Below are 12329 nucleotides of genomic sequence, written 5' to 3'. Positions count from 1 at the left end.
TTCTTCAAAAAACACAAAATGCCTCCACCTCAAGCCTTTACTTGTAACACTGTTGATGTGCCGAGTAAGGATATCTTTGTTAAACTGACAACTATGGCAATGTATCCGTAAGTACTTGAACTGTTGTATTTTTCATATTGCATGGGTCATGCACAATACCACTGCATGTCATTGTTAGCCACGAGGATGGAACTGCCTCACCGAGATTTAGCAACAGAGAGACATAAGTGACTTGAGAAGAGTCTTCAAATTATTTCACATTGAAAAAGTTGGTATATATCCAACATATAAATCAGTGTCAGCTATTGTTGCTACGGTATTTTTTAAAGAACACACTACTTCATCCAGCTCATGTTGCAAATTCCAATGAATATGTAGGGTTCTGTTCAGTCCTTATTGTGGATGCATAACTCAATATGCCAATATTCGTATCTTGATATTTTTGAGCTACTTGACAATAAGTTGTCCTGTAATCCTTGTTAATAGCTCAACTTCACAGTTGATTACAAGTAATGACACTCTTTAGTGAAAACGGTTCCCCCAATGCACTGCTTGAAGCTTTTTTTATTTTCAGGGTGTTTATTACTATGTTTATTACTATTCAGTTCATTAATCTAACAGATCTTATATTTTTTTTGTAGAATTTCTGTATAAACACCTTTTGGGCTTAAGATAGAAGATACTTAAGCTCACATGCTTCTTCACTACACATCTCACTGTTGCTAAGCTCCCTTTGCATCTCTTTTTTTGGTGGGTGGAGCTTTTAATATGGTGATGAACTACATAAATATTACAGCAGCAGATGGAGTCTAGTATGACAGCTGACATTTGCTTTACATTAAATAGAACTGTCACTTTCACCCAAAATAATAGGATTTTAAAAAAAATATTTGAAACTGAAGTTATCGAATTAGATTTGTAAAGTTTTTGTTTTGTTTTTGTTCTCTTGTATGTATTTTGTTGCGCTGGAATACTGGGAAACCACTAAGTGTAGCACTGACCAAATGTCTTGTCATATCAATATTCCTGCTTCTCCCTTAGTTTTCAAGCATGTGTGTTTGTTAGGGTGGGAAAGTAGAGGTAACTGTCACTTGTAAAGTGTGCATTCAAAGCGGTAGAAAATGTGGCTTACTTTCCTTTGAAAAAGGGGTGTTATCTATTGCTGTGCAGACATACTCAGAAGCCTTTAGCTGCTTTCCTGACAAACTTTAATAAATTCAGCAAACATTTTCGTTCATGTTTGTGCTTTGCTATTAAGATCTGTGTATGGTGGTAATGCCAAAACATCCAAGACATAGAACATCTAACCTTAAAATTCTGCACAGCTGTAGTTGTACCCTTGCTTCCCCAGTGTATTTTTTTTTTCTCCTCTCCTTACTCATTCAAATGTACCTTTTATTCCTAAATCTCTTGGTTGTGGCACAGTCCTAATGTGCACCTGATTTTATGAGCAAGATTTCAACTCCTGTCCTTCTGTGTGTTTTCGCAGCCATGCCCGGTTACGCTGTATGTGCGCCTGCAACAGGTGTACATTTTGCATCTGTCAGAACTTCCTCAACTCAGACTTGCTGCAATCTGTAAAGAACAAACTCTTCACTGCAGTTCTTAACAGGTCCTTAACTTTATTTACTAGGTACCAGGTGTGCTTTTAAAATAAAGTTTTTTAGAAAAAGCAATTGGTAACCTTATATACTGCAGATTTTTCACTCCGTATCCACTAAATAGGCAGATACTTACTTTAATAATTGTCATAAAATTGTCAAACTTTGTTTAACTTGAAGGTACTTTTGGTCTTTTGAGCTTAGTCCAGTGATTTCTTTGAAACATTACCAATTTGGTAGTTGATTCAGGCACTTAGTGATTGCAAAAATACTGTGGAGAAATTAGGACTGTGTTTTTAGGGAACTGGTAATGGACATTAAGTAGTCTATAAATCTGTGTAATGTGTCTCACTTGAGACATTATAGGTTTGTTTAGTATTGATTAAAGGTAGTGCCTCATAGATATCAGTTACACAAATATTTTCATAAAGGCACAGCTTGACTATAGCAGCATCATATAACATATTACATGTTTATATTTGCTAGTTGTTTGATATTTGGGAATTCATAGAATTTCTCTGTGTGTGTGTGTTATGCTTGGTTTGCACAAAGAGTGGGTTTTTGTGTAAAAAAAAAAAAAAAAAAAAAAAAAAAAAGAAAAAAATCTAGAGCTTTTAACATCCAATTCCTCTCTGAATAAAACGCGACACGTAAGAAGTGGTAAATGGTTAAACATTTGCAGACACTTCGCAAAAAGCAATTGGTAAAGAGAGGTAACTGGTTTTCGGCATTGAAAACAGTGCTATGCCTTGTCTTGTGTGTACTGCAGGCAGTTTTTGACACACATGATTTACTAACATCTCAGCACTTGTCACATCACCCCAGCAAATGGGAGTTCAAACCGAACAATTTTTGTAGTGTAGTGGTTCCATCCTTTATAGCCTTCTTGGAGGCATATATGATAAATGTGATCTTGGAGGCAACTATGATAAATGTGTTTATTTGAAGGCCATAGTTAGAATATCCTGACATGCTGCTGGTCCATGTATGTTACTACTTTTTACTGTTTCCAGATGTAGCTGCTCCAAATAATAGTGGCTATCTCCTTTAAATGCAAGTTACACGCACATAGGAGGCTTACTGATATACCCGCCTACAGGACTGAGCATCTTTGTGAAATACCACCTTAATCCAAGATAAAAGTGTTAACCACAGAGTGAGAGTTCAGAGCACTCATTAGCTTAGGAAAAGACTGTGAGTATGAGTGAGACTGTTCATGCTGCGTCTCTTCTACAGCAGTCATCCCTTCGACAAAAATCCCTTGAAACAGCAATCTCTTCACATATTGTCACTCTAAAACTTCATTCAGCAGTCACTACGAGAAAATCCCAACTCTGTTATTGAGGCTGAAATTGCCTCTATAACGTGTCCTCTTTTTTTGGAATGGTTATGGGTTGCTACGTTAGCTGCCATGGCTTGTTTCTCTCTTGTATGGGCCTGTGGTTTTTTTCAGTCCTGCATTAGATATTGCACTTTGTTCCTCTGAAATACTGTCAAGGGCTCAAGGTATCGAAATCTTCTTACGAGAAGTCTCGGGATGCTGCCATTCCACACCTTGTCACTAGATAGTGTGGAATAAGCATAGGAATCTACTACTGCCTAAAAAAGTCTGTAATTCAAGGTAAAGAGAATTCCTCATAGACTTTTCCACTGACCCTAAAGAAAGGGAAATTTACTTGTTAGAATCTCTTTGTCTATAGTAATTCAGTTAGTCACTAGGGTTTTGTTGCAGGTTTCCAGTATGCTCACTTCATCTCACCAACTCTCTTCCTGGTTAGCTCTTCAAGGGTGTTTCCTTATGAACACATTGCTGCAGGCTGTTCACCATTCAGTACATGGACTACTGTATAACTGCATACATAGTAGAGATGAGATATCTGTAAACAAGAGGGAATAGCTCCTAATTGTAGGCTTAGGAGGGTACAGGCGGTTTTCTTGTTTCAAAATGTTAGCTCCTTAGATGTGTTTTTAATCTGATTTGTGATTAGATTAGAGAAAGCATTTGAATCAAGAAGGATTTTTAGTTAGTTTATATCTCTTTTCTTATTTTGCCTTTACAAATGCTTACCATTAGGTCAGGTAGTTGGGCAAAAGTTAGGTAACTGGTGGGTAAAGGAGGTTTCTCAAGAGTACTTATTCTCCTGATCCCTTCCTGTTCTGAAGCTTTGGACAGTGGAAGTAGGTAAACTGAAATTTTTCAGATTGGACCCTTCCTGTATTATTTGTTGCTAAGTAATGCTTAAACATTGCTACGGCAAAATATAATATCACATCTGAATATTCCCACCTTAGTAATTAAAGAAAAACATTGCCCCTATGCAACTGAAAAACCTATTCATGCCCACCTTCAGTTTCTCTTCTATGGACAAACTTCAGAGGCTCTCCCAAGGGTTTGTAGGCAAGTTCAACAAATGTGGAAGTTCAATTTGGAGATGTTTATTGTGCAGGAACAGGATTGTTGGTTTGAACTACCCAGGATCACACTTTATTGGTTCTTTGAGGGAGAAGGCACTGCATTCAAAGCACTGTACATGCATGTATGAGACTTGTTACTATGCTGTAGTATTTTTATATTTTTAATTTGTTCTTTCCTTTAGGTGTTCGTTTGTATTTGTCTGGTTGGCACTTAATCTCTTTTTACTACATTGTTTTACCTGTTTTTAAAAGCAAGGTTTCTGCTTATGTTATTCTAACCCTTTCTTTAATGATGAGCTTGGATTTTCGGCTTTTTTTTTTAACTCCAGAGCATCAATTTTAAGTGTGTTTTTCTGCTTTCTTGGTTTTAAATCATTCACTTGTTGCCTTTTGCTTGTATAGTAGTGGCATTTTTCTGTCAGCTAAGTTCATTTCAAAATAAAATAATTCTAATGCATGAGAATTGTGTTGTTAGGTGAGGGAGACTTCTCAGAGCATGTTTTTTTTCTTTCTTCTAAAGTTTTTAAATATTGTGGCATAGAAGTGAAGTTCTACCTGCGTATAAAACATGGTTGTTTCAGGAATTATTTGTAAGATTTGGTTTTTTTCCTATGAAAACCTTCCTTCTGTGAAATTAAAGTTAAGACAATAGTTTTGCTTTCCTGTAATAATGGGAAAGTTTTAAGAGTATAACCCAGGATTTATTTTTCACTGTGTGCAGTGTACACAGATTATTCTTCAAAACTATGGTATATTGCCATTAAATCTAACTGCAGAAATCTAGCCCTATACTTAGGTGTCTCCCAAATTAGGACAGTATAACAATATTTTACTTACCTATTTTCCTCCTTCTCTAAACTGTTTAATATCCTGTACTGAGTAGAAGTTTGCAAAGCTGTGTCCCCTGATTTCTTTCCAAATAGAATATATCGAATTGGCATTTTACATTCTTTTTAGGTTTTGTAGGTAGTAAGATGCACTTGGAGCTTTTCACATTTTGGATGACTAATACATGGCGGAAAATTCTAACTGCTGGAGTTGGTTTGCATCCTAGGAAAATATGTGCCTGAAGGGAAGCTACAGCAGTTCGCACGTTACGTGATGTTTTTAGAATTCAGTTGCTTATATTTTATTGTTAGAACTTACTGTCTGTCAGAGCAGGCAGCTGCTGCTGCTTGCTGGCTGCATTAACTTGCTTGTAACTTCGGTGTGAGTAGCCACGTGACTAGCCTGTTGGTCTCACCGCAGTGCTTTTGAAATGCTTTTGTAGTTAATACAGGAATGTTTTTGAATTCTTATAGTTACGGTTAAACCTTCCCAGACCTGGGATTCTTCTGCTGCTGACACAGGGAAAAGTGTCAGCATTGGCCCATAACTCGGCAATTTTCTGTGTGTAACCGTGACAGGCATGCTCAGTTAACCTCTTGATAAGTGCATGTTGCAAACTTCTTGTGAGTTGTTAAAGCCTCGTAAAAGAAAGACTGCACAGATTTAAAAGATCTTATTCAACAAGTGACAAGTTACTTGACGCGCTATTAAGGGTAGTTTGAATAAAAATATCTTTCTTTTTTTTTTCCAAATGTGCATTAAAATCTGAATTTTATGCCAAAGGCAAAATTTCTAGACTTTCTAACATATGTAGAACTAATTCTGTGATTAAATACACACACCAATCTATTTGGGAAGTTTGAAAGCTAGTTATTATTACTAATAAGCAAGAGTTTCAAATACAGCTTCATTATGGAGCCCTAAGTACTACTGTGTGTGTGCACATCCATATATATGTTTAACCCTTGGAGAGAATAACTTTTCTAATTCAGAGTTACTCTCCTACTACAAGGCAGTAATAATTTCTGCCACTGGTGAAAATTAGTTTTATAAACACAGCCACACTAAAATTAAATTTGAACATTATTTATTGAAGAGGTGGAATTTTTCAGTATGTATTGAGAAAAGTTTTTCTGGATTATAGCTGCTTTCATGTCAAAGAACCTGTACTGGAAACAAACATTGATCCTTTTTTATTATTTCAGACAGATATATTGTTTTTTTTTTTTCCTTTAGTGGCAGCTAAACAATATTAGGGATCAAGTTGAAAAAATTGAATTTATGACAGCATAAGGAACACTTAAGGAAAAAAAATTGGAATTTTTTTAAAGGTGTAAAGCAATTAGACATCCGTAGTGTTCTGAATTTCAGTAAGTATTTTTGGACTTTGGATGTTTGGGCTGAGATGTTCAGAGGGCCCTAATCGTTTCTTAATTGAAGTCAGTAGATTTCCTTGAGGTTATAAGACAAATCCCTGCCTTGATTTAGTTCCTTTATTTAAATGAGTCAGTTACTGTTAGGCTTAGAAAAGGGATCAGAGACAATTTACTCTCCCTTTAGACATGAAAAGAGGATTTTATCATGACTGAGAATATATTAATTGTTTTTAAAAGGATGAAGCATGCTCAGCAAGTTTCTTGCATACCATTAAATATGGACATGTACAAAACTCAATACAAGGCAAATTATTGATAGGAATCAGAAAATCTAGATATGGGAGATAGAGCTTAATGAGGCAATGCAGAAACATTAATTTGCAATTTAAACAGTGATTTGCACTTTTAAAGGGATGCTTTTTAAATTATACAAATAGTTGGGCATGTGAATTAACCAAATTAAATTTGACAGTTGTTAGTTATACAAATATTCACCCAACAGAGCTTGTCACATAATCTATTAAAATCATGTTACATACAAGTGATTTATTTTACATACACTGATAAGTTTTATAATTTACAGATCTGAAGACAAGTGTTTTATAGTCTTTTACTAAAAAAACCCCACAAATGCTAAAGCTCTTAGTAGTGATAAAATACAGTCTTGAATTGAATTAGCAACAGTAATGAGATCTTGTGAGTTTTAGGGCTGACGTGTTGGAGTTGTTCCAGTGTGTTTAGCACAGGTACTCTAGCTCGTGTGTATGGTGCAGGAGTATTGCCGTATCCTGTCGACATGAAAGTTGAGGCTTTGGGGATGGAGTGGGAAGAGATTCAGTTTCTTAAGCCATTCTCTTTGTCCTTAAAGCAATGGCATTTAGCTACATAAAATAATATTTTTTTACTTAGCTCATCAAAAGTATAAACTCAATTTATTTATTTTTTTCCCCAAGCACTAAGTTTTTAACAACTGCACAAGAATCACGGGCTAGATAGCTAAAAATTATAAATTCTCTGGGCTTTGTGATTTGAGCATATTTGAGACACTTGCTGTTGTTGAGCCATGCTATGAACTGCAAACTGTGCATGTGTGTAAAAAGGTTAAGACCCTACATAGATGAGTTGGGGGCCATGCTGTTAGCAGACGAGGAGAGCAGTATTATGCAGCAGGTGCACGCCGTCAACTTTGTAGAAGATTCCATCTTCATGGAGTCATCTCTTGGTCCACGTTTACTTGAAGACAGGTAACAACAGCCAAACTAAGGTGACCTTGCCATTGCCTTTTCCCTTTCTTCCCCTCAGCAAACCACTTGACGTCTAGTTTGCAGAGAGTTTGTCAAAACTAGATGTAGAAGAACTTATGCTTGCAGGACTTCATGAATTTTGATCTGTTCCATAACCGAGCAAGATACTCTTAAATAAGATTAGGATTTTTTTAGAGACCAGCTGTGTTTCGCTGTTTGTGCACCAAAAAGCCTGTTCTGCAGCATGTGGTATGACAGTACACTGATTATCTATATGGCTTATATCGCTCCTGCAAATGTCTACTAAAGAATATCCTAAACTGGTTTTGTGTATTTTGATAGCAAGTAACAATTCCTGCTTTATTAAACAGCTTGTATCCTATAGCTCTGCAGTTCACACTGTATGAACTCTCTGTGCACCATGTATGCTTAGGATCTCTGTATGCTCCTTGTACTCAATACTCCCGCAGCTTTCACCGAGTGACCCGTGATGATTAATACAGGCTAAAATATGTAGGCTAGTGAAGTTCTGTTGTAAGTTCTATCTTAAACAAAAGCAAACAAACAAACAAACACCCCTTTACTATTGTTTAGGAACTTCTTGAGCTTTGAATTATGGCATTTATGATAACTTGTTTTAAACAGTAGCTCCTGCTTTATGGTAAGCTGTCATACTTGAGACTACTTTTGAGGATGGCTAGCCGTGTTTAACTGAGCATGCTCACAAACTTCTTGCCATATTTGGGAGAGTTGGGTCATTGGCTGTCTCTACTGTCATGCAAGATGTGGCTTTTTATGTCATACAGTCACTTCATATTGTTGTTACATCTTTTCTTTTTCTGTTGATGCCATTGTCACTGCTTGTTTCACTAGCACTTTCTCTTAGCTTTCAGCTTGGTATTGGATGACTGTTTCTATTGCTGTTCTTGTGACTGTACTGGGAAGAAAGGGATTTACAAATGGTCCTTCTTTTGATTCTAGCTTTTGGAAAAATATTACTTGCTACTTGTCAGTAAACTTCTTTGGGGAAGAAGTATAAGTAGATATTCAACAGGACTGGAAAGTTTTTCATGGAAGAGCAGAAATATGCAAACTCAACATTGGGGGGAAAAAAAAGGATTTTGCTGGACAGAGTTGTTCTCACTATGGGTTATTAATTATTTGCTAGCTATTTTTGTTTTCTTTTTCTGAATGCTTGCTGATACTCTCAAAGAAGACACACGGCCCTCCCCACATTCATGACTAATGATCTGCTCCTGCATTTCTCTTCAGCTGTGTGAGCTCTCGTGACTTTAGTGAGATCTACTAATGTGATCAGGGCTGCAGATCAAATCCTAAGCTTTTAAGAAAAATAAAATGACTGTATAAGTACTTGTAAGGCTGAATTGTAAGCTGCTTGCCTGTGACAAGTGTAGTGATGGATTTCCAAAAGCAGAGTAGTTTAGCACAAGTTGTCTGATATTCCTGTCATGGAATTAACCTGGTTTTGTATGTGTGTTAAATTTTAGGCATGTGACACAAGCGGACCTCAAGAGCTCTACGTTTTGGCTCCGAGCAAGTTTTGGTGCTACTGTCTTTGCAGTTTTGGGTTTTGCTATGTACAAAGCGTTATTAAAGCAACGATGATCTGAGAAGAAGCACACCTGGCCCTACCAAATAATAAAAAAAAAACTTTTATGTACATTCTGAATGCTTTAAATTCTGCTAGAAATATTTATATATGCAGAGTTACTTTATTAATATTTGTAATTCATGCATAAGATTATTTTAAATTATAGCTCTAACTACAGTATTGCGTAATGCGTGGAAAAAAATTGCATCTTAACAGCCAGCTAAAATGGCTTAACTTGTGAGGCCAAAAGGGAATTTGTTGTAAATAACCTGTACATATTAAAGCAGTAAGACATTGCTTCCCAAAAAGCTATTCAAAAGATTGTTCTTAGATGTTTCACCATGGTGACATACTAGTGTATAGTTGAAATTAATTTTCGGTTGAGTAGGTTCAACTCAAGGATCATACTTCCTCAAGGATTGCTTATTTATTTCACATTCATCTGAAGTGACTTCATCTTTTTGGACTATAAGCTATACCGGGCAGAATTTGTGATTTTCATTCTTACCTATTCTTTTTAACTGATGAATAAATTTCCCCACTAACTATGTCTTTCAAGAAACAGTCACTGTTGCTGTCCTGGCCTATGATTTTGTATGTTACATGATCAGTGACATATTTAGCAGTCTGATATTTCTTTTAAAGGAAAAACGTGAGCTTCAAAAACTGCCAGATCAACTTCATATGCTGTGTATAATTCGTGTTTTTCATTTTCCACTATGTTGTGTTTTATAACCCTTATGAATCAGATGAGCAAATTTGTATATTATAAATGTTTATAATTCAAAAAGTGTTGCAGTTTAATTTCTCACATCTGTCAGTCACACCTGTTGAAAGCTGTGTATAAGATAAAACTAAAATAGTACACAGTGCCTATTCTACTGTAGTATATTAGTTGCATGGATCACAGTGCATTCTGTAACTGGCTAGAATTACCTATAGACACAGCTTTTTTAATGATCAAGTAAATCAAACATTAATTCCTCATGACAAACCTATTTTTCCATTGCTGGCCTTTTCAAGTATTTCAATAAAATAACTGTGTACCGTGTTTGTGTTTATCTTTTTCTTTTTTTTTTTCTTTTTCTTTCCCCTTCCCCTGCCCTGAAGGGCGGTCCTTATAAAACCTTGTCCTTTATCCAAGAGAATACTGTCAGCGCCTTCAGTTGTTGGAGCTTAAATGTCTTAGCTATGTAGTTTCTTTGATTTGTCGTATGACTGTGCTGCCTCCATTAGAGGTTTATTTCTGATTTTTATCAGAAGACAAAAGTGACTTTTGTGATATTTTAAAGCAGAAACATAGTCAACCATGAACTTTGTGTTTACTGTCAAGGACAAAATAGAGCAGGAGAAGAAAGTAAATAGTTCAGTGGGTTGTTTGGGAAAGCTAATGCCTGTCTATTATGCTGACCTTCCAGAAAAGTGAGGCAAGAGGAGGTGAATGATCAACAGAAGATTAGAAAGCTCCCAATCTGCAAACTATTACACTCTACCTAGAAAATTACTAATTTTCTAGAAGTTTTTGAAGAAAAGAGGGCTAATACTTTTCTGGGGAGGCGTGCATGCTGTTACATAAAATCATCATTTTCCCTGGGAAAGTGATCGTTAGGAGACCTTCTCTGTATCCTCCTCCCACTAGGTAACTGGAGACCGCAGAAATTAGATTCCCCCACATTAACCTTCGGAGAAGTTCTCTCCGCCTCTCCCTTTATTTCCCGTTCTAGCTCCCTACCCATCTCAGTGGCCTTCTGCTAGTGGACTCACTCAGTATGTCAACGTCTGTCTTACACTGGGAAGCCTGAAACCGGAGATAGAAGACAGTGCGGTCTCACAAGTGCCAGTTATTGAATGTGACTGCAGACAGTGCTTGCGGAAGGTTTGTCAGGTAGTTGAACACTATTTCCTACTCTTTCTGTGAGATGTCTTCTGACGTCCATGATGCAGAAAATAAATGTTACGTAGAGCTTTTGAACCGATGACCTGAGCAAGCGAATGTTTCCCTGTCCCTGAATTTTCACAGTACTTCTCATGAGCTTGTGGTGCCGTGCAGCAATGGCACATGAAAGCTGAAAAGTGCACGATGTGTTCTCAAGAGCTGACAGATCACTTGTTTTGTGGCTGTTTTTTTTTCTTTTGTTTAGGTACAACATACCTGCCTTGGTAGAGGGAGACCAGATTGTGATAGAAAATGAAAAGGAAGACCACTGTGATAGTGGAACTTAACGTGCAGGGATCTTTGACTGCTCATCTGGGCCTGTTGATCTTTTAACATAAAAGCAAGCAGGGAAGACTAGATATTTACATGCCTTGAGACTTGTTTGTTTGCTTGTTTTCCTAATGGGAAATTCTAACTTAGTAGACCTTAACACTGCTGATTATTCCCACCGCCACCACCCTCAATGCACTTCTGAAAGGGTATTTCAAGACTTAATTTCTCAGAAATTTATCTCAGACTGCCGATGTACTGATGCTAAAGTGCTTTTTGAGAGACTGAGGGCTCTGCAGCACTGCCTGGCATATCTCTGAGGTCGGAGTTCTGGGGAGGGTCTGCTCTTTTTAACCAGTCAGTGGCTGTTGGCTCCAAAACGCTTCTAAATATCCAGTACCACGCTCTGCATTTACAGTTAGGATTCCCACTCACCTTCCGTAAGTACCCTCTCATAGAAATCTCTTAAGTATTATATTAATGACACCGCTCATCATCTGTGCCAAGCACTAGAGCGTTGTAACTGCCGTTCCAGTGAGCAGCTTGTGTTTTATTACGCAGTTTGCGAACCCGTCTGTATTGAGCCTGTCGCTGTATTTTTCCGTGGCGGAGACTGGTGTGGACGCTACCGATGGACCCGGAGCAGTTGGCCTCCCGCGTGGGACGGGCCGTGGGCACAGTGCCGCCACAGTGGCGTGGCTCCACGTGCTGGGCGTGCAGAAGGAACCCGCTGGCTCTGGCGTGCTGGTCTAGACCTCCCGCGCAGCAGCCAACCATCGAGAGCGTTTTCAGGCTCAGCTAATGGAATAGTTGGTTTTCCGTGAAGGGCTGCCGCTAGGGTTGTGAGGTTGCTACCACTAGGAAAATGTGTTCATTGTTTGGTGAATATTTTCACGTTAATTAAACGCCCTTTATACTCGCCACCCAACGAGCATTAGCAGAGGCGCGTTTCTGTGGAAATACAACGGCACCTTGTGAGGCGGCCCGCAGCTCCCGGGACTGTCCTGAGGGGCCCGGCCCGGCGCGGAGCGGGCGGGAGGAGCCGCC

General features: G+C 37.8%; 1 protein-coding gene across 6 annotated transcripts in view; it reads left to right on the top strand.

The window, feature by feature from the left end:
* Positions 1-10127, top strand: part of RHOT1 (ras homolog family member T1) — a 23808-nt gene extending 13681 nt beyond the window's left edge. For 3 of the 6 annotated variants that reach the window (XM_009323706.1, XM_009323704.1, XM_009323703.1), the window contains 3 exons: positions 1-107; positions 1490-1612; positions 8973-10127. The exon at positions 1-107 is cut by the window's left edge. In XM_009323706.1, the coding sequence (XP_009321981.1) occupies positions 1-107; positions 1490-1612; positions 8973-9090 (348 nt within the window). In that variant the 3' untranslated portion in view covers positions 9091-10127. The other 3 variants (XM_009323702.1, XM_009323705.1, XM_009323707.1) reach the window with 3 other exon arrangements.
* The last annotated feature ends 2202 nt before the right edge of the window (positions 10128-12329 follow it).

This window comes from Pygoscelis adeliae, unplaced genomic scaffold (genome assembly GCF_000699105.1).
Source record: "Pygoscelis adeliae isolate BGI_AS28 unplaced genomic scaffold, ASM69910v1 Scaffold75, whole genome shotgun sequence".
Taxonomy (NCBI): domain Eukaryota; kingdom Metazoa; phylum Chordata; class Aves; order Sphenisciformes; family Spheniscidae; genus Pygoscelis; species Pygoscelis adeliae.
The sequence above is the reverse complement of the archived record's forward strand: the minus strand, read 5'-3'. Positions and strand labels throughout refer to the sequence as shown.